This window comes from Eleutherodactylus coqui, chromosome 2 (genome assembly GCF_035609145.1).
Source record: "Eleutherodactylus coqui strain aEleCoq1 chromosome 2, aEleCoq1.hap1, whole genome shotgun sequence".
Taxonomy (NCBI): domain Eukaryota; kingdom Metazoa; phylum Chordata; class Amphibia; order Anura; family Eleutherodactylidae; genus Eleutherodactylus; species Eleutherodactylus coqui.
The window spans coordinates 134,032,375-134,057,918 of record NC_089838.1 but is presented as its reverse complement, the minus strand read 5'-3'; the positions used below and the strand labels follow the sequence as shown (position 1 = coordinate 134,057,918).

The window sequence follows — 25,544 nt, the reverse complement described above, 5'->3', positions numbered from 1 at the left end:
ATGGAATTATATCTGCCCTAATGATCATTTGGGCACATACAGCAACTCTGATTGCACCAAGTAAATGGAGCCAAATGAGCACCAGTTGATGCTAAAATGTCAGTCTCTACTTGTACCTGACAGAAAACCTGCCACAGTAAAAGGACCTTTATTCACTTATCTGTGGTAAAATAAATATGCGCACTCAGCTTTTCTGGGCCTCCAGATTGGTCTGTTCCAACTTATGATTTTTTTTTTTTTTTTAAATGCTGCAAAATAAAAACTATTCGCCTAGAAATACCATGTTACACCTCTCACATATAAGTGCACAGGGCTGTTACTCACGTATCTATGGTTCAAAAGTTTTTTATTTTGTCTGTTATGCAGATATGAAAATTACAAAATTGTGGTGTCATTTTCATCAAACATTCTTACATTAACCTCAATTGTCTTCCTTTGTCTAGTTTTCTGTCTTATTCTTTGATTACTCACGTATCTAAACAAAGTAACTCTATGGATATCCGTGAAAAGAATACCCCAGCTATGTATTGAGAGAGTCCTCCAAGCAAACTTATTATGGCTGTGTACAACCTCTGAGCTTTACAGAGCCATAATATGGCTCTAATAGACTTCTAGGGGCACCTACTATACTTCTGTATACCTCTGGTTTAGGGCTTATTCCAGTTCTATCTGTTCAGTCAGGTCCAACTCTTAGATACTTTCCATGCTTCTCTATTCTTTCCGGCTGCTTTCAGTTGCCCGATGTCCATTCCCGTGTTCTCCTTGATGGTGTCCGGCCAACGTGTCTTTTGTCTTCTCTGTCTCCATTTACCACTGACTATTCCAAGTAGGATCTCTCTTTCCAGCGAATTTGCCTTTATCATGTGTCCAAAGGAAGGACTTATTCACATGGGTGTAATTCTTGTTCTTATGCTGTCCTTATTTATAACAGACTGCTCACGGACCCATAACAGTCAATAAGGCTATTCGGAAGTACAAGTGGTTGGTGTGGAAAATTAAAAATGACAGCATGTCTGATTCTGGTCCGATTTATTAGTTCAATGGATGTGCCAACAAGCAGCTCGGTTTTCCATAGACCATTGCTGAAAAAACGATTCTAAAAAAAATAAGAATTGGTCTGTCTTTGGTCTAAAAAAATAAGAATTGGTCTGTTTTTTTTTTCTTTTGCATGGAAGAAAAATGGATTACATGCAGAAGTAAAACAAATCTACACACGGCTCATGTGATATGGACATGGATGAAAATTGGTCAGTTATTCCTTGACCAAAGTTGGACACGCTCATATGAATGAAGTCTTAATTTAAAAGTGTACGATGTTTTGTCTTTTTCTGTCAAGTTCATCTAAAATCTAACAAATATACAGCTTATTTCATTACACGCTATATTATGAAGCTTTTCTCTATATATGGTGCCAGCTGGGACACCCTACAGTGGCGCACAAGACCCTGTATAGAAATGTGGAGAGACTCCATGGACCTCCATTCTGCCTTGTTGCATAGTGCACTGCCCTAAGGGGTGGTTCCTTTAATATTGCAAACGTGTGCTAATAGGGCTGTCCAAGGCCTATATGTGCTATTAATTAAATTATTACACTGACCAATAATATTTCTCGTTCCACACAAAGTTGAATTATTAACACATATGGGTCTCAGACAAATCCTTTAAGAATTGTAATGTGGACTTATATTTCCAAAAGCTTTTTCTATATAGAATTGCCAGGAACAGCTTCAGAGTTCTTCCCAGAGTAATAACCTGGATCACCTCATATGACTTCATGAGTATTTCTGTCAATTTCCTCCAGAAGCAATTGAATGGCAGAGTGGGAAAATTTAAATAGAGAGTTAATAAAATGATCTTATAAGTTATTTAAATGCGCCTTCAATACCAGTGACTGGTCTTTGCTAGATGTAGAACAATTTATTAAAATGACATGGTAGACATGACAATTGGCTGCACAATGCCTGAATACATGATAGACCACAGAATAAGGGGACTGTCTGTCTTACACCTTATTATATAGAAAATTGGTTTAGAAGTAGAGAATTGAATTTGCCTGGTGGACTTGTAGTTGTTATTATATGCAGCAGATTGAAGTCCAGGAGGAAATTGGCAGAAGGAAATGGTCAGACGCAGAATACAATTCAAAGTCCTAGTCAACGGAGCTTTCGGTAATGCCTCACTACCCTTCCATCGCCTCCTTTATCTCTAAGTATACGCCAGCTTTGACCTCCATTGATTGAGGGGCAGGCCAGAGCATATAGAAAAATGAGCTACAATTGGAATGGAGTGTTTGGGACATTTCAAGAAAGAAATGCCACTTTCTTCTTTGATTATGCTTTCTCAGTTATCTATATCGCGGTTTTGGTGCTTGTGTAATTGTCGGGCTGCCCCTGAAACAACAGCAAGTCTTTGTGAAGCCAGGCAATTAATGGTAAATCATGAATGTTATATGCAACAGTTAACACTCATTTATTAGCACCCATTGGGTGCTATTACACTGAGCATTTCACCCATGCAAAATGTGGGTGAAGCTACGCTGATTGTGGACTACACCAGGACTTATCAATTCAGTCATTATGACAAGTCCAGATGCCAACCGCAATAGGTATTTCTCTGCAGGTAATATTACCTGAGCAAACCGCCACTTACACCAAATTGTGGGAAGTACAATTGCTAAAAATTCCAAGGGATCCTTACAAAGTAGTGTGGATCCTATACTACAGCTTCACCAACATACATTAAGACGAAGGAAAAGTAATGTCAAGTTTAAAAAGTAATCTTAAGATATGGATATAATATTTGATGCCTCTAAAAAACACAAAAAAATTGTCAAAATCCAGCTTGCTAAGAAAGCACACTGACAACTGTCGTGTAACACAATGATGTTTTTTTCAGACTCTTTATCCAGATATGAATCATGTAAAAGAGTAGTCCTATCCTGATCTAGGGCTCTGTGATATGCTTGTTATAAAATATGGTCAGGATGGCCCTGATCAGGAAAACGTGGTCGCATTTCCACTGCCTTTTTAATTAAATCCTTCCTGTCTAAGTTCTTCTTAGTCTGCGTAAGGGCGCCCACCCACTGGCGTTTTTTTTCACTGCGAAATTCGCAGGTTTTTTTTTTCTGCAGGGGGTCTATGGGACTTGTAATGTAAAAATCGCGATCGCGCAAAATCGCGATTTACCGCGATATCGCGATTTTGCGCGATCGCGATTTTAGCTTTGCATGTCCCATAGCCCAAAGACCCCTGCAGAAAAAAAAAAAAGCTGCGAATTTCGCAGTAAAAAAACGCTAGTGGGTGGGCACCCTTATTGGCCACATGGTATCTCTTTCCTCATAGAAGCAGAATGACAACTGCTCAAGTGAAGGAGGGAGTTAGTGGCTGTGGGTTTACAGTGAATGGTGGTACCAAGTTCGCCATTTGGTGATTTAGATATGCAAACATCCAAAAAAGGAAGCCTGTCAATATGGATCTCACAGGTAAACCTACCTGTAAGACCCACCTCATTTCAATTAGGTCTGTTGATAATTTCCAAAAACACACTCTTGTCCCCAAGTAAAACCACAAAAATCTCATGTATATAACAAAGCCATAGACTAATAGATTCAGTGCCCTCTATAACTGGATCACCAAAGACCAGTGTCACCTCCCATCAGCTCAAGAGCAGGTTGGCATACTATGGAGCATTGGAACTCCCCATCGTAGTGCTCCTGAGCTGGAGAAAGACACACTCATTAAACAAGAAGATATTTCTGGTAAGGTTGAATTCAAGCAGTTGTAGTACAAACGGACTATGTGCCCTTTACTGGCACCCCTTGGCAGCTAGAACATGAGCCATTGCACATAGTCCCGATTCATGGGGAATAGAGGAGTAAAGTGCTTCAGTGTTGATGGAAGCCAAACAAGTACATGAGTCAATAGAAATGCCCTCAGTGCATCTCAATAGATATTAACATAGGAGTAACATAGTATGTAAGGCCAAAAAAGATATATGTCCATCCAGTTCAGCCTATTAAGCCCCAATGTTGATCCAGAAGATTAAAAAAACAATGAGGTAGAAGTCAATTTTTCATATTTAAGGAAAAAATTCCTTCCTGACTCCAAGTCTGGCAATTGGAATAATCCCTGGATCAACAACCCTTTTGAAGTTATTAATGATTATAACCTATTGTATCGCTCAGGAAAGGCGTCCAGGCCCCTCTTGAACTCTTATCAACTTTGCCATCACCACGTCCTCAGGCAGACAGAGAGTTCCACAGTAAAGAACCTCCTTCTATGTTGGTGTAGAAACCTTCTTTCCTCTAAAAATAGAGGATGCCTCCTTGTTACTGTCAGTCCTTGGTACAAATAGATGATGGGAGAGATCTCTGTATTCCCCCTAATATATTTATACATAGTTCTTAGGTCGCCCCTCAGACATTTTTTTTTCACAATTAAATAATCCCAATTTTGATAACCTCTCTGGGTATTGTAGTCCGCCTATTTCATTTATAACTTTAGTTGCCTGCCTTTTGAGCCTGCTCAAGCTCTGATATGTCCTTCTTGAGTACCGGTGCCCAAAATTGTCCACAATATTCCATGTGTGGTCTGACCAGTGACTTGTAAAGAGGAAGAACAATGTTCTCATCATGTGCCCCTAGACCTCTTTTGATGCACCCCATGATCCTATTTGCCTTGGAAGCAGCTGCCTGACACTGGTTGCTCCAGCTAAGCTTACAATTAACTAAAATCCCCAAGTCCTTTTCCATGTCAGCGTTACCCAGTGGTTTCCCATTTAGTGTGTAATGGTGACATGTATTTCCTCTGCCATGCTTTTTGGCATACTTGATTATGACAAAATTATTGTATATTATTGAGGCATATATTTTAGTCATATCCTAATATTGTTAGACAGTTAAAGGGGTTGTCTCGCGAAAGCAAGTGGGGTTATACACTTCTGTATGGCCATATTAATGCACTTTGTAATGTACATTGTGCATTAAATATGAGCCATACAGAAGTTATTCACTTATCCACTCCGTTGCTGGCGTCCCCGTCGCCATGGCTCCGTCTAATTTCGGTGTCTTCAGGCGTTTTTAGATGCGCTTGCGCTGTGCGGTCTTCTGCCTGGTGAATGGGGCCGCTCGTGCCGGAGAGCTGGTCACCGCGTCGTCATCGTAGCTCCGCCTCCGTCACGTGGTGCCGATCAGCCAATGTGATGGCTGTATCGGCAGTGGAACGCGGAAGACAGAAGAAGAAACTCCACGGTGCACCATGGGAAGGCCCGCGGTGCACCGTGGGAGAAGACCAGCGGCGCCATCTTTAAAAGAAGAAATGAAGAAGCTGCAGAACGCTGATGCAGGTAAGCGCAATGTGCTTGTTAAAAACTAACAAATGCTTTCTTTTTCACAGGGCAGAATGCAGAGGTCCATTTAAAAAAAAACAAAAAAACCCTTTCGCCGCGAGACAACCCCTTTAAGGTGCACTTACTGCATTTCTATTCACTAATGAGTTGTACCCTGTCCTAGTTTCTGAGTATCTGAAGGGATTATCTGGTTTGAAAAATCCATATTCATGTACCCTGTTAAAGTCCTTTTTACACGGTACGAATATCATTCTGGTTGTTCAAAACCAAGCGCTCCCATGGGGTTTTGGACGATGATCGTCCCATGTAAAAGCATGCAGAAACTGAATTTAATAAAACAAATAAAATAAAATAATTTATATATATTTATATATGTGTGTGTATATATATATATATATATATATATACACACATACACAATGTATTGTATAATATTTTGTGATGCTTAAAAAAGTACTGCTAGAAATTTTGATAAATAGGTGACGAGCCGTTGAGTAAGTGTGGGTTTAATGAAGAAAATGGTAGCACAAGTAGCATGTCCTACTTACATATTATCATATGTATTCATAGCCTAAAGGCACTCAAGATGCCTTGCAGAAGGCATATGAAAAAGTGTACTTTGTTTTATTTCTATGGCACTTACATGTTCCACAGAGTATGATCACTTGGTCAGTCCCTGCTTCCAGTAGGGCTCACTATTCTATTTCCCTATCTCATGGGTAAATTAAACTGGAAATACAATGACATATCATTATGTCTTCTAAGGATATGAAGAAGCTGGAGTATCTGCCGGATGACATGAGAAGTGCTTCAGACATCTTACAGTATAATCTCGCCTCGCTCTGGAGTATGTCACCTTATTTGGTGGCACTAGATCACAATATGTAATACAGATATCAAGTACTGAAAAAGGCCTTTGTCATGTCAAATGATCTAAAATTGTTTTACTTAGTGGCCACTTGAGCACACTGTCAGGGTAATTCGGAGGACGTGGCACCATTTAGGATGTCATAAGGATTTACGGGAGAATCAGGTTTTTGTACTGGCTCTGCTCCTGTCATATGCCGGCAGGGGTGTCACAAGGCCGGTGATATGTCTTCCTCAACATCTTTACGTGAAAGAGTAAGGAAAGACTTGTGTGTGTGTTCAACAGACTGCATCACTGAAGCTTAGAAATGGTATTCAGTGATGTGTATTTTAGCACTAGTTATGCTACCTGACATGAAGACCTCTTTCTTATGGCGTATATTTGAAGGAAAGATCTAATAGAGCAGCTTATGGTTCCTATTATTGAGCCTTCAATAGAACGGTTCTTGTGAATGTGCAGATTGTAATGCCCAGGTTATGGGATCGAATACAGGGAAATCTTGTAAGATGATTCTGTTATGCTGGGGTTATTGATACTGCAGCAAGTAGAGTATTTCACATGAATTGTTGGACTTGTAATTACACTATGGCATTCTGTCTTGAAGAAGGTTATATTTCCCTGGGCTCCTTCAATTTTCCTATTGATCAGGAAATCTATGAACTAAAGCTGACCATTGTGGAAACTGCTAGAATATGAGCATTCTTATGTATATTTCTTGTTAGGAGTTGGATATTTTGGTTTAATTTGCTTTTTTTTGTTGTTGTTGTTACTTGGATAGTATTTTCCATAGTATTGTAAAGAGATTGCCACCTTTCACATCATTCCCTGTCCCCAATAGGCACACAATACATTCAGGTTATCTGACTGCCATGTCATCCAAGCTAGCACAAAGAAATCGGTCAAACTCTATGCAGATGCCATCCTTGGTCAGAATTGAAACCCAGCACCTCAGTGGTACAAGTCTACAGTGCTAAGCATTGAGCCACCATGCTGACCCTAGCTTATGCTTCTACCAATGGAGGATGAGAGGTTTCTTTAACACTTTCCAATCCACTGTCGGACGTCTAAAGACATTCTGATTGAAGGCTGTACAGCTCCGATGTCGTAAGACGTCCAGCAGGGTATTCTTACTGTATATTACTGGCCGCTCTGTTGTCGGGAGCTTCTCTAGCATGTCCCATAGCACTGCACTGGCTCTAGCCAGCAGATGGCGCCTTTGTAAAATGGTGGAAAGAGAAAGTCCCCTAGGAAACCATGAATCCAAAATTGGATTGCAAAGGGTTAAAGCACTATTACAGAATCATTGTTTGACACCAGAGTGCTCTAAGTCTGACTAATTTCAAGATTACTTGATTGTATTTGTCGTGAAATAGAGTACGTTAAAAAAAAAGAAATTATGGCTCCAGTGCAAAATTTATAACAGAGCCCCACTCCTTCCATGTGTATGCTGGTGTCATTTTACCAGACAGAAGGACATTTGGGCCCCTACAAATACCAGGACTTCAGTGTGACTATGACCAATATACTCTTTTGCCCCGGTGTTGTCTTTTTAAAAGTATTTTCCCAAGAATATCTTTTTATCATCTATCCGTAGGTTAGGTGATAAAAGCCTGATCAGTGGGGGCCTCGTCACTGAGACCTCCACTGATCTCGAAAACGGGGGCTTCGTGACCCCGTATTCCCCCTCACTGCAATCTCACTTCACTCCCACAGGGAGGAGGAGATTGTTTGTCAAGCATGTGTGGCGCCACTCCTTTCATCTTCAATGGGACTGCTTGGAGATAGTTGATTGCATGCACTTGGTTATTTCTGTCAATCCCATTGAAATGAATGGAGTAGCACCATGCATGCTTGACCAACACTCTATTCAGTCTACTCCTCACTTTTGCAGTGAATTTGTGTGTGGAGAAGAGGAGGACACGTTCGTTTTTGGGATTAGTGTGGGTGTCAGTAGTGAGACCCCCACTTGTCAGACTATTATCACCAATGCTGTGGATAGGTAAAAAAAAATGTCTAATTTGGGATAGCCATTTAACAATGCACACTGCATATTTGCTTGGAAACATCTTGCCTGGTGTTAAAGGGGTTTCCAGGGTTAGAAAAACATGGCTGCTTTCTTCCAAACACCACGCCAACCTCATCCATAGGGTTGAAGTGATTGAAAGCTGAGCTGCAATACCAGACACAACTCACAGACAATGAGTAGAAAAAAGGAGCCATGTTTATCTAATCCTGGACAACTTCTTTAATGTCGCTTTTCACAAGTCAGAACTGACTAAAATCTTCCATTATTTAGTCATTATAATAATTTACGATATTTCCTTATCTTCTCCTTCTTATTGCACTTTCTCAATGATCCGTTAGAGCAAAAATTTTTAGAATTGACATATCAAATACAATATTAATCAGAAAAATTGCAAGTCTATTACTTCTGATCTCCCTTCTTACCTTGGCAGGAGCTCTGCTTCTTGTGCATTAACCATGTGTTTTGGTTTGTTTTTGATGATCCCTTTTAATGTCTTTTTGCTTGATAGAACTTGATCTGGCCTTAGCTCCCTCCTTTTTGTAAATAAAGGCAGTTTAACTTTAAGATGTAGCGTATCTATTTCTGAGCTTCATCTAATCGAAGCACTTGTGATAATGACAGTGAGGATGACTTGTGCTTTTTCAACAAATCAGGAGATTTGAGGTCTATAAAGGGCTTCCAAATGACTTTTTCAGAGCTAAATATATGCAAAATGTTTCTAAAATATGTCTCGTAATAATCATCGTCTTTGTACAGTGGCTAGAGATCTGAAATGGAAATGTACTTTTTTTTTCTGGTTTGCATCTCTTGAAAGGCTTGTTAACAAAGCTGATTTTCGACTTGCTTGCTGATCAAAGATTTGTTTATTTAGAAGGTCCTTTTAGCAAAAACTTTAGTTTTTTTTTATCCAAGTTACAGATTAAAACATTTTCTAAAGTGACGATCAAAAGTGGCGTGTTTAACCATGTGTGACGGTGGCTCTCCTTATAAATGATACCTTTTTAGTTGTGATCTCCCAGACGATCGTACATTCGGCGTGGAGACTAGAGATGAGCGAGCGTACTCGCTAAGGCAAACTACTCGAGCGAGTAGTGCCTTATGCGAGTACCTGCCCGCTCGTCTCTAAAGATTCGGGTGCCGGCGGGGGAGAACGGTAAGATGCGGGAGTGAGCAGGGAGGAGCGGGGGGGGGGGGGGGGGAGAGTGAGAGAGAGAGATCTCCCCCCCCCCCCTCACTTCCCTGTTCCTACCCTCTCTCCCCCGCCGCCCCCCGCCGGCACCTGAATCTTTAGAGACGAGCGGGCATGTACTCGCATAAGGCACTACTCACTCGAGTAGTTTGCCTTAGCGAGTATGCTCGCTCATCTCTAGTGGAGACATATAGCATGCTAGGAAGTAAGTTGCTGGGGGAATTGAATAATATCTGCTGAGTCTCTTGCATGAGTCCTGTTCCAAGAAGCTGCTGCATGGTCCTATTAATTAGAAGTGTTACAAAGGCATAATGTAATGGAACCATATTCTGCAGTTCACTCTACAAGTGTTACTAGTTTGGGTTTATAATAGTTGTCCTAGATGAGCACATCCTTCACAGACAAATTGCATCTATCCGACTGTTTACTCTTTACATTGTTGCAGTGTTACATATCAACTTTTGCTCTTAGAAGCAAACCGGGATTTTACTTTACATTCTGAATCAAACGAATAAGAAAATTTGTATTACTTGGTACAGGCAGATTTTAGCGTGTTAGATCAGTTAAAGCTTCCTACATACAATCCTGGTAAATAGGTAGAATTCTCTTGTGACAAAATTGTTGGTTGTCGTCAAGGAGTAGATATTGTAAGAGATTTGACCCTCGCTGTCTACAGAGAGATACAAAGTAACCGTGTGTCCCAGAGGAGCAACACTATACCCTTCGTGCTGTGAAAATCTTTATAAGAGAAGAAAACGATAGCATCCAAAAGACATATCCCTAAAGGCAGTATTTGGCTTCTTAGCACATGGTAGATTTTGTACTGAAGTTCAAGAAGTCTTTATATTTGTGTGCCGTTTTCTAAGCCAATTTTCAGCTGGGAATACTCTTCAAACACTCAGTAGGCTGGAACACGATAAAGAAAATGGAGGATTCTTGTCCTGCCAAATGAGAATGCCCTTAGGCATTGTTGAGGATGAATTTGCATTGCAGAAGAAATAAATGCACTGTTACGAACCTTAAACGCATTTCGTTCTGAAGTATGAAGATGTATCGAAGTACGCATACAGAGTGCAAGTTCTTAGTCTAAGGCTGTGTATTGAGTTTGATTAAATATCCTTTTTTGTATGTCTGTTTGGTCTTCTGTATGTGCACAAGACTCTTAATAGTCTATGACCAGAATGGTTGGGCATATACACAGCATTAAATACCATACATAAAGGAGTTCTGCATAACAACATTCAAAAAGGCTCCCGCCTTGTGTTGGTTCATGCTACCAGTTCACAGTGGGGGGCGAGTATCAATATGCATGAGCTTCATTGGATTCCTCTCCAGTCCAGCCTTGCAAAGCTTCAGAAGTAAGATTTGCAAAACCACATAATTGGTCGATTCTTATAACAGACTTCTGAAACCAGCTGTCTGTCACTGAGATTCACTCTATATCTTCATTTTAGAAATGTTATCACAAATGTAAGGGTATTTCTACTATGTTTTACTATAATAATACGGTAATAATGTAGCTATCATTGTAGTATATGTGTCGGTTAGTGTTAAGGGTTGGTTAGTTATTCCTTTCTATCTGAAACTCCTGGCCTCTTTCTCTTCCGATGGTCATGTGATCTCAGTTCTGACAGCTCAGATCTACTTGGGTTTATGTGCTCAGTATTTAGTCAGTTTCACAGTTTATGTGATGCTGGTACACGGAACCTACCATAGACTATGCCTAAAGGGGGGATACAGTCACTCCTATCACAGTTACTGATGATGATCACACAGCTTCTTTCACATGGTGATAATAGAGGGGATCACAGCTCATCCTCCTGACTGTATACTTGACTGAGTCTGTAGCTTATTTGGGTGAATATAGAATGATAATTGAGCTGTCCACCCAGCAGGCAGAAATCGTATAGCCTCTAGCTAGTGCTGTGCTGATGGATCATAGGATTGGTGTAAAAGCAAAAATCTCACCGTCAAATTGGTATCAGACGGTGGCTGCATGGAAATGACTACAATACACAGAGGAAACATCCAGAGTGTGACAGGCAGTTGGGTGAGGGGGGCAGGAATGGGAAAATGTTTTTCACTGGCAGTGGCCCTTTTAATAATGAGCTGATCTACAGTGTTATGGCTTCATTATAAGAACATCTAATTCTATGAAGCTCGCCCTTAGAAGACTAGAATGGCACTTGATACGATTCTCAATAGAACAAATATTAGCAGGTGTCTGAGACTTAATCATTTACTAGATAATTTCTCATTTTGTAGAACTATCCCTTATTTTTAAGTGGAAACTGAAGTATAGAGAATGGCCTTTTTTGTATAAGTATCCTATATTGTGGACTATGAAGGGGTTATCTAGGAATATGAAAACTGAAATCAAGCTTGGTAATGCAAAGTAGTCATGTAATAAAGATATATAACTCAGATTTGGGATATTTTGTCATTTTACAGACCCACTGCATTACTTTTCAGCCTTACAAATAGTGAGACTGTCAGAGGTCCAGCACTGAGCTTCAATCCACATGACCTGCAGCTACTCTCCATGTCTGTGTTGTAGCCGCCTATATATGATGTATATGTGCAGCGCAGGTATCTGCTCTATTTCACAAGCATACTCTGTGCAGCTGGGCGGTGTACATGACTTCATTATTGATAGCTGTATAATGGGCTGTAGTCAGGAAAGGATGGATCACATGAATGGCACTATGAATGGTACAATCTACTTTGTAAAAGGAAGCCAGAAGACCGGGCCAAGTGATGGGCACCAGAATTGTCACATTAGTAGGAAGTTTGTAAAGGGAGTATAGACAGATGCCTATCTTTGCATAAAGGTATTAATGGAACATAGTAATCTGGACTACAGCTGCTAAGAGGCCGGCACATACAGATAATGTATATGGAGTTGGTATTTTGTTGAATTGGACTGAAGATATAGAAACTAGTCTTGGACACTGTAGAACATCACTATAAGTCAGATATATTATGCTGTATATGCTATTTGGGATTAGTGGCTAGACATTGGATGTAACATTTAATCACCAGGAAAGAGGTATAGCACATTGACTGTCCTGGAAGGCAATTCTCTAGCACAGTGACGTAGATCTACTCCACAGCTCAATTTCACAATTGTCCCTCATTTAAGCTACAAATTGAGCAAAAAGTATACCCCAGACAGTCCAGGCACCAAGTAACACCACTACTGCCACTATTAATCCAATATGAATGGTAAGTCCCAACACCATACACTACATGGTAATATTATCCACACCGTATACTCTACATAGATGCTGAGGTTCTTTTAGGGCAACCGGTCAAAATTTTTGGTTTTACTATAAGAAGGCACAGTGCTTACTAGTTACAAACTTAAATAAATTGAAAGAGACATAAAATGAGCAGAAACTATTGTAAAAAGGATTTTTAAAAAGTCCTCACTTGGTGCATTGTATTTACACAAACCCAATTGTTTTAGGTCCCCAAATTGTGGCATCAAATGTGGATTAGTCTAGCATTTTTAGGCACTTCCAGCATTGATGTGAGTTCGGAGCATGGTCCGCCTTTTTTTGGCTTAGCCTATGGGGGGCTACTTCAGTATTTATTGCACAATGCAATCTACCTCAGCAGTTATGTAATATTTTTTAAAACTATACCTTCAATCGCATGTGGAAGGCTCTGATAATACAGCCATAGATCTGAAGAAGATGATTAAAAAAAATAAATAAATAAAACCAAACCTCTTACCAGTTCCATCTAATAACCAGACTTCCTTACATAACAGACTTCCTTACATGATTTACATGCAAGAGTATGTTGGATGCGTTGGGTCTAGTGTTGAGCGAGCATACTCGCTAAGGGCAATTGCTCGAGCGAGTATTGCCCTTAGCGAGTACCTGCCCGCTCGAGAGAAAAGGTTCGGGTGCCGGCGGCAAGCAGGGAGGAACGGAGGGGAGATCTCTCTCCCTCTCTCCCTCCTGCTGACTGCCGCAACTCACCTCTCCCCCACGCCGGCACCCGAACCTTTTCTCTTGAGCGGGCAGGTACTCGCTGAGGGCAATACTCACTCGAGCAATTGCCCTTAGCGAGTATGCTCACTCATCTCTAGTTGGGTCATTTGCATTGCACACAGTGAGATGTTAATTGCATTAATAAAGGTGAGATCTGGGGGAATGTTTACACATAAGTGCAGGAGACAGATCAAAGATGGCGAGAGTAAAGCTGGTCTCATATGAGCGTATCGGTATAGCATATTCAGTGCAAAAATGCTGTAGCAATCTGCCTTAGGTAGCCATGTTCCCGCTCACACGACTTGCGCGAAATATGCGCACAAGATAAATTGCAGCCTGTTCTATCTTGTCGAATATTATATACACATACATGCCAAGATAGTACATGTCTAAGGGCGTCACTCGTATATCTCGCAGCCTGCTCACTTGCCAGAATACGCTTCTGTGAACCTGACCTTAAGGTACTTTCACAAGGGCAGAAATTAGCCCACAGGACGCACCGCATGCCATGTTAAATTCTGCAGGTAACTTGTGGATTTTGATGCGGAATTGAAAATGGCTTAAATCTGCCTGCCGTTCCACATCAGAATCTGCAATTTGACCTATGGATTTTTGGGGTAGAATCTGCAGCTGCGGATTTGGGTGCATTCTCCAGGCTAATTCTGCGAAAGCACCCTAATAGGTGTTTGTGAATAGAATAGAAAATGATATCCCATACGTCTTGGGTTCATTACAGCCACCAATCAGATCCAGGAAATGTATGTATAGCTAGCAGTGATGCCTATATAATACATAAGGGCATGAGTGCGGCATTTACTGTTACAAAGCACTGTATATCTTAGATTATTTTGCCGCTGGCTCCCGAGCAGCGATAAGTAAATTCTGTAATAATGCACCTCGGTTCATCCACTTCGCTTACTAACTGCTCCCCATTGTTATACCCCCCCAATGTGGCTTCTGCTATGTCTCTGCCACCTGTATTTTCTGCTATGTCTTGCGTGGCATTGTTTGCAGGCATGTTAAATTCAGTTAATATCTAGAATTTAGATCTGTGCCAAAATCTATATGGCCATGCTTTGTTTTAGGAGGAGCCTACTGCAGAAGGGAAAAGTCGACTTTCCATAAAGATGACACTAATATTGCAGCAGCCTAGGAGATTTGTGGCGTTCAGTCATTGACTGTCGCAGCAGCTAATGCCTCGATTTTATTGCCCCCTTAAAGCTGTTCTTTGTGCCGCTCTGTTGCCGTAGCAAAACGACAGCATTAAGACATATTCTTGATGGAATTGCTGGCCAATAAAAGCCTCTGCGACTCGGATGTAGTTATCAGGAATTTTACGGGGTCACAGATTTGAGTTCTTGTATCCTGTTAGTTTAGGTTAATGAAACCCCCTCCTGCACTTAAAGGGAAGAGGAAGAAACACATAATAGTAAACTTAGTATGCATTGTATACCTTCACATCTATTCCGTTTTGTCAGCTTGCAAGTATTAATCTGCTGTGAGATGAGAGGGGGAGGAGAAATATCAATGCAGCAATGGATCTATATTACAGCTGCCAAGTATCTGCATGCTGAGACCAGGAGCTAAATTAAAACTAGTTTGTACAGCCCAGGCTCCGAGCGGGGTTACAGCCAGACATAAAGCCTTCTCCGGCTCTGCTGATTTCTAAGGGGACCCACAACCCAACGCTATAATTCAACTTGACACACATTCCCTCAAAGTCACTATGGACTTCCCAGGCTGCGGATCAGCATATGCAAAAATGGAGCAGAGGCATAAATGGTGGAAGAAGGCCAGAACAGGAAGTTTCTGAGGCGATAGAACAGTTCAACAGTTTGGGTTGTGTAGCATAGGGGTAGTAATGGCCCTGCTCTGTGGCTTTAATCAGAGTATGCAGCTGGAGAAGGGTAAGTGCACTACTTGGGGGATATCGCAGGGTTTACATTTATTACTCTTGTTGGATGGATGGCGCATTGTTACCGCCAAGGCAAAGAATACATTAATGTTACATTTACTTCTGGCTTCTAATGATCGCTTGTAGAAGTGCCCACTTGTTTAGTGTCTTGGCTCAAACGTTTAGAACTGTTACTATTGCTTCATGCACTTACTTTTTTTTTCCAGCAGTGCTCTCTTGTATGTTTGTTGGCTAATACTAGAGTGTCAATACATGTAGTGTTAGTGTCACAAATGGTGAGAATCTGCATTATTCAATCGACTGGCAGGGCTGACAACCATCCAGGCATTCCTGGACAGTCTGTAAAATGAAGGGACCTTTACCAGTGTCCATGAAAAATTATGGGTGCATCCGTGAATTTGTTAGGGGCTGCTGGTGCTGGAGCAGGTTATTAAGACTGTAATGATCATTATTAAATAGCTCACAGTAAATGCTGGTAATGAGATTATAGCAGTATTTGACCTATTCAATCTATTCTTTTAAATATTCACATACACTATTTTTTTCCATCAGTGATGCTGCGAAGATTAAAAATTGCAGCTTGTCCTATTCTTTTGGCGTTCTCTCGGAACACCTCACCCATTGTTTTCAATGGGACCTTTAAAGGCATTGCATGCTGTGCGATGTGATGTTTCCCATTAGAACACACTAGCCATCCTCTGGTGCATGTGAAAAACATGCCCGGGTATTGCAATTTCACAGAAATGATGCGAGGCGTTTTTGAATGAAAAATGCCTAACATCTTTGTGTGAAAAGCATGTTGGCAAGTGTGATAACGGTCCGAGTTTCTCGGCCCGATATCGCGCTCGCCTGTGTGAATGTAGCCTTACAGCATGGTTTTCCAGTGTATCCAAAACTAATGATGGCTGTGCATGATTTTTGAATACCTTATCCAGGAAAATGAAAAATTGAGGTTGGCAACCCAGACAGGCACCCACAGGAATGTTTTTTATTTCTTTGTAAGTTTGTGCTCACATCCGTGTCGGAGGTTACACTGTTGCAGATCTAGTACAGAATCTCAGACAAAATAGTGCATCATGTCATGCACCATGACGAAAACCCAGCAGACCCCATCATAGAATCCTATATATTATCAGATTTATTTTTTTCTTGCCCGGGAACATATTTCTCAAAAAAAGGCCCTGTAAACGCACCTTTAGGCTAATGTCACACGAGTATATTACAACTGCATTTACAGGTCAGTTGACCCGAAATCAGAGCATCATAGGAGGATATTATGCATCCAGGTCTGTAGACCTGCAGTTGGGCCTGGACATTCGTCTGAATTACGGGTACATAAATCCACCCATTATATTCTTGTGTGAAACTGGCCTTAGACCCTGTTCACACTAGTGCCATGGCTTTGGTTGATTATGGAGCCATGATGGCTATGATGGATTTGTGAATTCCACTCGCTGAAATCCATCGGGTTTCTATGAGCATTTACAATGCAATAATAACTGTTCTAGCTGTCAAAGATTCCAGCAACTCTGATGGAAAAATAAAAATGCCATTTTGAACAAAGCATAAAATAGTATGATAATGATATACTAGATTAATACTGCTAGGCACAGCAATAAATTTAAGGAGGATCAATTTTGGGCATACATTGTGCTGGTAAGTTTCACTTAGAGGTCAACTGTTGTCATCTGTCAAAAAGATGAATGCCGTTGATTTTGATCAGATTAATAGAAGGTTTCCTTTTTATTCCACTGCAGCTAATGGCCTAGTGTCACTGTAGATATCCTTGTGCCTATCTGATGTCCTCTGATAAGTAGAAAGCCTGGATTTAGTCTATGCTGTGCTAACTTTGGATAGTCACATAGAGAACTAAAAGCTAGTTTCCTGATATGGATGACCTGGTTTACCCATTGTGGTTTTCGAGTGGATTCATGAAGTGACTCATGAACAACCCAAACAAAAGTAACATCAAAGGTGCCTGTGCCAGCTTCCGTCATAGACCTAAAGAAAGCCGCTAACCCATAGCTGTAGTCAGGATTGGGAAAGGGTGGAAGAATTAAGTTTTACAGTTGTTGGTGTTTGTGATATCAACTTTTTCGTGATGTTTAAAAGTGAGTTGCTTAAGGTGGATTTACTGTATGATTTCTGTATGTTCTATGAGCTTTTTACCAGTGCTTCCTTTGCACGGGACTTACTCATGCTGTTCAGCCATTGCAATGGGGTCAGTGAACAAAGTGGCAGTGGTGGCGGGTTACTTTTTTAACATCCATATGTTACAGGCAACTCATAAAGCAGCAGACTTATCAGTCTGGATGGTTTGGCGCTATGTTGAAACGGTTAATATGAGCAATGTCTGTGATAAATGTAAAAAACTTTAAAGGCTAGAAGCAAGACATGGGGAGGCGAACAATGGGTGTAAAAAAAAATGCTGGAAAATGTTTTATATACTAAAGAACACTCGAAAAATGATCACCATCTTTACTCCCGCTATAGTTTTCAGGAGCCTCTTATCGCACTTTTCACATATTGATAAATTGTTTGCATCTCCACTTCTCTAGAGTACAGAGGATAAACGCTGGGACCTTCACCGATCACACTTTGATAGCCTGTTCTAAGACTATGCCAAATCCTAAAGGTGTAAAGCAAACTGCAGTTTGCAGTTTATCATTTACAGCAAATGTAGGCTCTAAACAGCCGAAGGTCTCAGAAATGTTGGGGGATATTTTGGGATAGTACAAGTGGAGTTAGAGGTATCAATGACAGCCAGTTTGTAATGGAACTTTGCAACTCTTATTTCCTCTCATTTTCTTTCAGCTGGTATCCTCCTTGAGTCCTAGATGTCTCCACACACGTTTTGGGTGCTCTCCTTAAGGAGAGACACCCCTCCTGACCCACATAACAGGCCTCTTATCAGCCAAGCCAGAAACCTCCTGAGGGGCAAACACCCTGAAACAGCTGTCTGTGTATGGTTTTCTGGCTTGGTTTCCTATTACCAATCATTGTTTTACAGACTTGTTAAAAAGTCGTACATTGATTTGAAGGAATACTGCCATCCAATAGGTGGCGCTGCAGAGGTATTGTTCCATCTTCCTTATTTGCATAAATTACCCAGAGGAGCGTGCATGGCCTTATAAGTCTCCTCACTCACTTTTCAGGTGTCGTCTTACACCCCTTCTGGGTGCTCTCCCTGGAAAAAGACCATGCCATCCCTGGACCCACTCACCCCCTAGGTGTCACCACACACTTTTTGGGTGCTCTCCTTAAGGAGAGACAACACCCCTCTTGAACCTTGAGTCCCCATTCATTCCAAATGTCAAAATACTGATTGGTATGCTCTTGTACTCTTCAGTGATTGGAATTAGAAAAAGGGACTTTTTGTTTTCTTTCCAGAAACTTCTCCCTTATTGTCCATAGACTTTGCATGAAGTGCACTTTCTCCGCTGTGATTTTGCCACTGTAATTTAGCTAAAATTCTCCATTAATATGATTGCACCTCTTTATTGGGCTTGTTTTTTTTAAATCATGGTATAATAGATTTCTTGGAGCATCTTGCTCTAGAGGACTGAACAGATCAGAGGGCAGTCCTCTAAAAGTATAAGCTGAGTTCAAAGGAATGCCAGGTCTGAGCTGGTTTCAGATCTCAGTGGAGGGAAATACTGCAGCACTTGCAAACCTCAGCTGGGAATGTCTCTAAAAATCTCCCCACATCTTCCTATTCCTTAGAATACATATTTCTTTAATCTTCATATAATCTGCTATTTGAGTTATTTTGTCCACGTATATTTTGCGTATCTATGCAAACCCATTTCCAGTCCACAAAAAAGTGTATCCTCTTTTACTCCCCCACCTTCCCCCCTTTTTCTCTGTTTATACATTTAATGTAGATGTTATTGCGGTATATTGTTTCCCAGTTAAATAAAACATTGCTGATCGTTCTGTTCATCGGCCTGTGTAAAAGGACGCTAAGACTGGAATGCTAAAGACAACACAGTTATACTACCACGCTTTTTTAGTCTTTCCTAACCTTTACCCTCATGTCCATGGGAAAAATATGGCTCGCGCGGATTTCTGCTGCAGATTTCCGCAGAGGGTGTACTTTAAATTGTCTTTTTTTTTTTTTTGCATGCAGGAGATCCATTGAGATAGAGGACAATTGAGCCCATCCGCGCGTGATCCACATTAAAATGGAGCATGGCGCTTTTTTTTCCCTGCACGTGAAATCCGCAAATCAATTAAAATACCATCCACGGCTATTTAATTAAAAGCGAGTGGTCAATGCTTTCCTATGAGATGCGAATATGTGGATTTCATGCCATACACCTTTTAGTCCATATTATAGTCGTTCAGTATGACTATACATTTTTTGTGACACCAGGTAAGGGACAGACTGTTTTTCTTGGAACATTCTTTCAAGAGAGAACTGTGGACTAGCAACTGTCAAACAAAAAGTTTTTAACACAACCTGACAACCAATCGTATTAATTTAAACCTTCTTCATTGATCAACATTAGACTAATGTGTATGGCTATCTTTATGCTCAATACTGACTGGACTGTGTTCTTCCTAGTTACACATACTTATGTCCAATAATGCCTTTTGGGGTTTTTTTTAATCTTACTTTGTTTAATGCGATTTTCATTATTTCCTTTTTTTCTAGTATTTTTTATATATATTAAAGTTATCTGGTTAAAATTAACTTTTTAAATATAGAACTAAATGGGCTAAAACAAAATAAATGGTACTTATCTGTCCTCAGAGTGATGATCCAGCGCTGTAGCCTCGTGATTCATTCAGTCTCTGTTAACGTCATCTGACTGCTCCCTGCCTATCAGAAGCTGCAGCATCACTGCCCATTTTCCTGGCATCCGTGCTCCCATCTAGGGCGGCATGAGCTTCAAACGGTGATGCTGCAGCAGCCTGACTTTCGCGGTCAGAGACTGGGTGAATCATAGCACTGGATTGCTGATGCTGAGGACAGGTAAGTACAGTTTTATATTGATGTTTTAGCCATTTAACTGTATATTTAAAAAGTTCATTTCTAACCGGACAATCCCTTTTAAAACATTGGTTTTAGGCAAACACAAAATCATTTGCAGGGCAGTGGATTTCTTTGAGGCCACTCTCACAGATGTGTTCAGAAAACACTGCTCGAAATCGCTGCATTTTTTACTGTGATTTTGAGCGGCGTTTTCGAATGTATGTCATAGCGTTTGACAGCACTTTTTAACACACCCTATCGTTGTGATGAAGTTTGTTATAACGCGTGAAAATAGAGCAGATGGCGCTTGAAAATCTAACGCCGCGTTCAAGCGCAGGTCTTTGAGGTTTCATTGAAGTCAATGACTGCGTTGTACCACGGCACTCGGGACGGGAGATAAAAAGCAGCATCTGTAAGAGTGGCCTAAGGCTTTAGCGGGTGCTCCACAGCACCCTACCCTAAATATAGTGTTCCTCTCATATCCTTTATCTTTCATGTACACCTAGACTTGGACTGGCTCACCATTGGGTCCAGATTCTTACAAAATATTTGAGCTCATTATGTCTACCCATATGAATCCAACTTTTGAGAACAGCCCTGCTACGGTTGGAGTGTACAATTAGGTGGCCATGTCTGTATAGCGGGCAGGAGATATCCTCCCGGCAGCTAATTTTGGGCGGGCCCAAGGTATTTAATTTTGCCGGTGTCTGCCCTCTAGTATATGCTACATTCTGAAAAAGTAAGCCGTAAAGAAGAGCTTTCACAAACCTAGTTGTTTAGTAGATCATTTTGATTCCTGTCACATTATATATGCTTTATGTTCTATTATTCACACACAATTTAAGAAGAATGAAGCTGCCTCAATTACACGCCATTTAGCGGGATGCGCTCACTGTGCTTTGCCAGACAAGACTATTACACGTTGGTGTACAGATGTCAAAATAAATGCAGCAATTCAGATAGCGATGTGCATTTCTTTTATCCGTTGCAACCAAGTCAACGTTTGATTCTGTCTTGTTCGCAGATGAAGGTCCTTATACAAAGTCTGCTTCCCAGTCGAAAGCACCAGATGGTTCATTGGCGGTTAGGAGACAGAGCATCACCGGTAGGTACACACCTATTGAACTATGTGATAATTACAGCATAATGGTGTCTACACTCCACTATAAAAAGAACGTCGGTTTCTATGGACAACTCTTCGCCTCGTTGTTTTTGCTAGTTTGTATAACCGAAGCCTGCGCTACGGGAAATAAGATTTACAGATGCTCTTGCCGGAGACTCGCAGGTGGGGGTGATCACGGATCTTGGTGTGAAGCAAGGAATTTTTTTTATATATATTTACAGTTTCTTCTGCGAGACACACTTAGTGAAATAGCTGTTCTGGGTTTAAATCTGTCTGCTCTAATGAGTGTGAAAAAGCAGAAGAAGATTAAAGCAGCAGCGCGTGATAGACTCTGCCTCTAATTGACTGTACTGCCGCTGAGAGATGGCCTCTAAAGATTCGCCGTAAAATGGTGCCGCTGAAATATAGTCTTAAAAATATTTTTTCGGCGCTAGATGTAAACTTACACCCAGCTGGTATTCCTCGCCGTCAGTCTGTCACTATGTTGCTGCGATAAGTGAGTGGTGTAAAACTGTACTGTACATTCCGGGAGTAAATACAGAAGAATTCTCATTTCCTGATGGACACCCTGCTGGTAAGCAGCCATATCTCAGTAGGCAGCGGCAGCACCATCTAGGATGAACAGTCTCTGTTATAATGATTCAATTGTAGCTCTAATTAAAGTGCAGCCAGTATATATAAATATATTATCATTTTCTTTGAGATTGACAGTCGTATCTTCATGGTGACAACCAGCAGTATGTAGCATGATTCGTCTGCGCTCTCTACATTATTGAAAATACATGAAAAGCTTAGGATAATGTTCACTTCTGCATTGTAACCATGTAAGCTGTTAGGGGTGTGTCTGACGGCAGGACTGTTGACTTGTCCTAATAACAGCCAGCAGAATTATGAGTGCAGCTCTTGAGTTATATGTGTTGTCACTCATGAGCACCCACCGCATGTAAGGCCCCATTCAAACCTGTGATATGCTTTAGTGTGATTTCCATTGTTCAGCTCCGTCCTCAGAGCCGAAAAATTAAAAATCCTGAAACCGAATGTGCTAGACCTGAACTGTTGCCGACAGACCCCATTGACTGTAATGGGTCTATCCACCTTCCGGCATATGGGAGAATATTTTAACCTGTGACAAAATGCAACTGCAAGTCCTAGTTGAGTGCTGGACTTTTCTGCCTCCATTGTAACTACACCTGTCACTGCTGCAAGGTTTCTCCAATGCAACACTTGGTTTTGGACTACAGGTCATGTGAATTTAGTGTGAGCTGAATTTCTGTTTTTTGGATGTTCATCACTACCATGCATGCATTATGAAAATTCCTCTGCAGTTGCATGAGTTCTGATGGTAACTGCTGCTGCTAATGTAAGTATTCGGTTATCTTGTTACCAAGTTTTCATCTATGCTTGCATCGGTCCTGGACATTCAAGAAAGTAGCATATATGCCGTTTTTTTTGTTTTTTTTCAATGAGGGTTGTTGACGGAGATTTCTGTTTTATATGTCCCTCCATCAGCGGCAATTCTCAGGATAGGAGTGCCATGTGTTCCACTTGGAAGGTTTGCTAACCAGAGGGCATGGCTTTGCTGAGTGAGAAATTGGCACAAAATCTTGTCCATGCTCGTATTTCCAACACATTGTACATGGAGCAACAAAGCCCTTTAATTGTACTCCACATCTCCCCTCCTCCTCTTTCAAAGGCAGCTTAAGGAGATCAAAGACCCAGGGGTGTACACACATTTGGGCCCCCCACCCTCACCCCCTGGTATATTATTGTATTATGTTAGGGTACGTCACACGTGGCAGACTTCGGTGCGGATGCACAGCAGATTTTACCATTTCAATTGAAGTAAAGCCTGCTGTGGATCCGGGTCAAAATCTGCATCAAATGGGGTGGATTTCCAGCAATTGAAAATCCATATCAAATCTGCACCCTACGGCCACTCTGTGAATGCACTCCAAAGGGTATTTTCACACTCTGGAGGTCTTCTATGTATATTGCAGTCACTTCCATGCCAGGACCAATCCGTTCTCCCTCCTCTTCTGTGCCACAGCCCTTGCGTCCCACACAGGCTTGAGTCTCTCCTCAGGTGCCATACTGAGCAGACGCCTGCACTCCCCCTTGCGCGTGTGCTCTCCAGCACTGTGGCAGAAGAATGTCTGTGCCTGCTCGTCCTACACCACAGTTAGTGACTGCCCATCAATCTCATGGGGCTGAGCGAAGCGGTTGGCAGGCACCATTACAGTAGTGCTGCAGCCCTGTGCAGTGAAGAGCGGTTCTGGCGAATTATTAATAGGGGCAGTTTGGACAGCTGTGGGCTCCTCTGGAGCCTTGGACCTGAGGTGCCCAATTTTAATCCTTATTATAATCCACCATTGCTCTCCTTCCATTCCAGAATACTCACTCTAATCTACAAAGCCTTGTTCGATTCTGCTTCTTCATACAGGGTTTAGTTTCTGTAATATTTGGAGTATAGAATAACATTTAACTACTTTTATTCTATACGTCAAATACACTCATTGTCAAAAATAATCAAGCCTCTAGAAGAAGTTGTAATTTTCCTGCAATACTCGGCATGCAGTTACATCTCGGGCAGATATGCAAATTATTAGAGTTGTGGGTGATTAGATAAACAGTCTTGACATCTGAGGCCCTAAAGTGGTTCTACCCTTGGCCTATAAAAACTCTTATCATAGGCCACTTGTATTTAGCGTGTCTCTTTTTTTTGACTTGTGTAGAACTTGTTAGCCACTAGACAGGCCCCTGTGACACAATCGGACAGATTTCACCAAGTTGATGGCGTTTGAGAGAGATCACATTATTGGTATGTGAGAAGCTGGATGGTTGTATGGATGAACTACCCGCCACCTGGGTTGTTCTCACCAGACTGTTAGGTGGTGTTGGCATGCACACAAGACAATCGGACTCAGGACTTTCTTGACAGACCACCATTAGAGAAGATCCGTTTGTAGTTCTGTCACAAACCACGAAATTGGACTGCTACACAGTGGAATCTAGGTTTAGTTTGGGCACTGACAATGGCCATGTCCGTGTCTGATGAACATGGCGGCTTTCAAGAGGCATTTTCCAGCAAGATAGTGCTCTGTCGCACACAGAAGTCTTCAGTTTTCCGCAATGCATTACCCTTTTGCGCTGATATTATAAACTACTTATTTCAACGTTACAAACACACAATAGAAAGTTTCATTCCATTTCGTCAACTCCTTCCAAGTGCTTGTTTTTTTTTTCTGGAGAACAGTGAATGTATAATAGAAATTTTATCAAACTGACAACAAAGTGCTATCTGTTTCACCAATGATAACGAATGGTTCTTTTAATGCCGTTTTCGGCACCTGTGATGTAACTACAGATGGACTCCTAGTGAAAAATGCTGTGGGAAAGCTCCTTAACTCACAGATAGTTCTTCATATGCAAACTCTGCACCCTAATCACAAATCATTCTAATTACTATTTGCTCATATGAGCAGGAATCTTGCCTGATGAATCTTGTAAAATATTGTTTCAGTTGTCTCTACCACACTGTTTTAGGTGTTGCAATGTGGTACTTCTGGTTTATGCTATGTAAAACACTATACAAGTTGATGATGTAATCATAACATTTGCTCCTTTATAACCTGAAGCAATCTCCCAGAAACTGCAGTTTCATGGAATCTTTCTCTTCCGAACGAAGCTGTTCTACAAGACACCATGAAGGCTGCTATGGACAACAGCCTCTATGCAGTTGGCCAGTTTAGTGGAGAATTTTAATTCCCACTGTAGTCCTTTGTTTTGTAATACTCTACAGTATCTTGTAAAGGGAGCAATTAGAATAGTAGTATTGTACAAGGGGTGACTGAAAAGTTCTCAGCCCACACAATAAAGGTTGTCAGTAGTCCAAATGTTTATGGCTACTTTTCAACATAGTCCCCTTTTATGGCCACACACTTTTGCCACCGGTGCTGCAGGCCCATTATACCCTCCTTGTAGAACGCTTCTTCCTGCATGGCAAAAAAAGTCCTCCACCGCAGCCATGACGTCATCATCTGATCAAAAATGGGTTCCAGCTAGATGTTTCTTGAGCTTGACCATAATTGGGGTCCATTT

General features: G+C 41.2%; 1 protein-coding gene across 12 annotated transcripts in view; it reads left to right on the top strand.

The window, feature by feature from the left end:
• GRIP1 (glutamate receptor interacting protein 1) overlaps positions 1 to 25,544 on the top strand; it is a 447,093-nt gene that overhangs the window by 284,526 nt on the left and 137,023 nt on the right. For 10 of the 12 annotated variants that reach the window (XM_066591593.1, XM_066591600.1, XM_066591598.1 and 7 more), the window contains exon 2: positions 21,348 to 21,428. In XM_066591593.1, coding sequence (XP_066447690.1) covers positions 21,348 to 21,428 — 81 coding nt within the window. Of the gene's footprint in view, positions 1 to 15,010; positions 15,338 to 21,347; positions 21,429 to 25,544 lie in introns of those variants that run through there. The other 2 variants (XM_066591601.1, XM_066591594.1) reach the window with 1 other exon arrangement.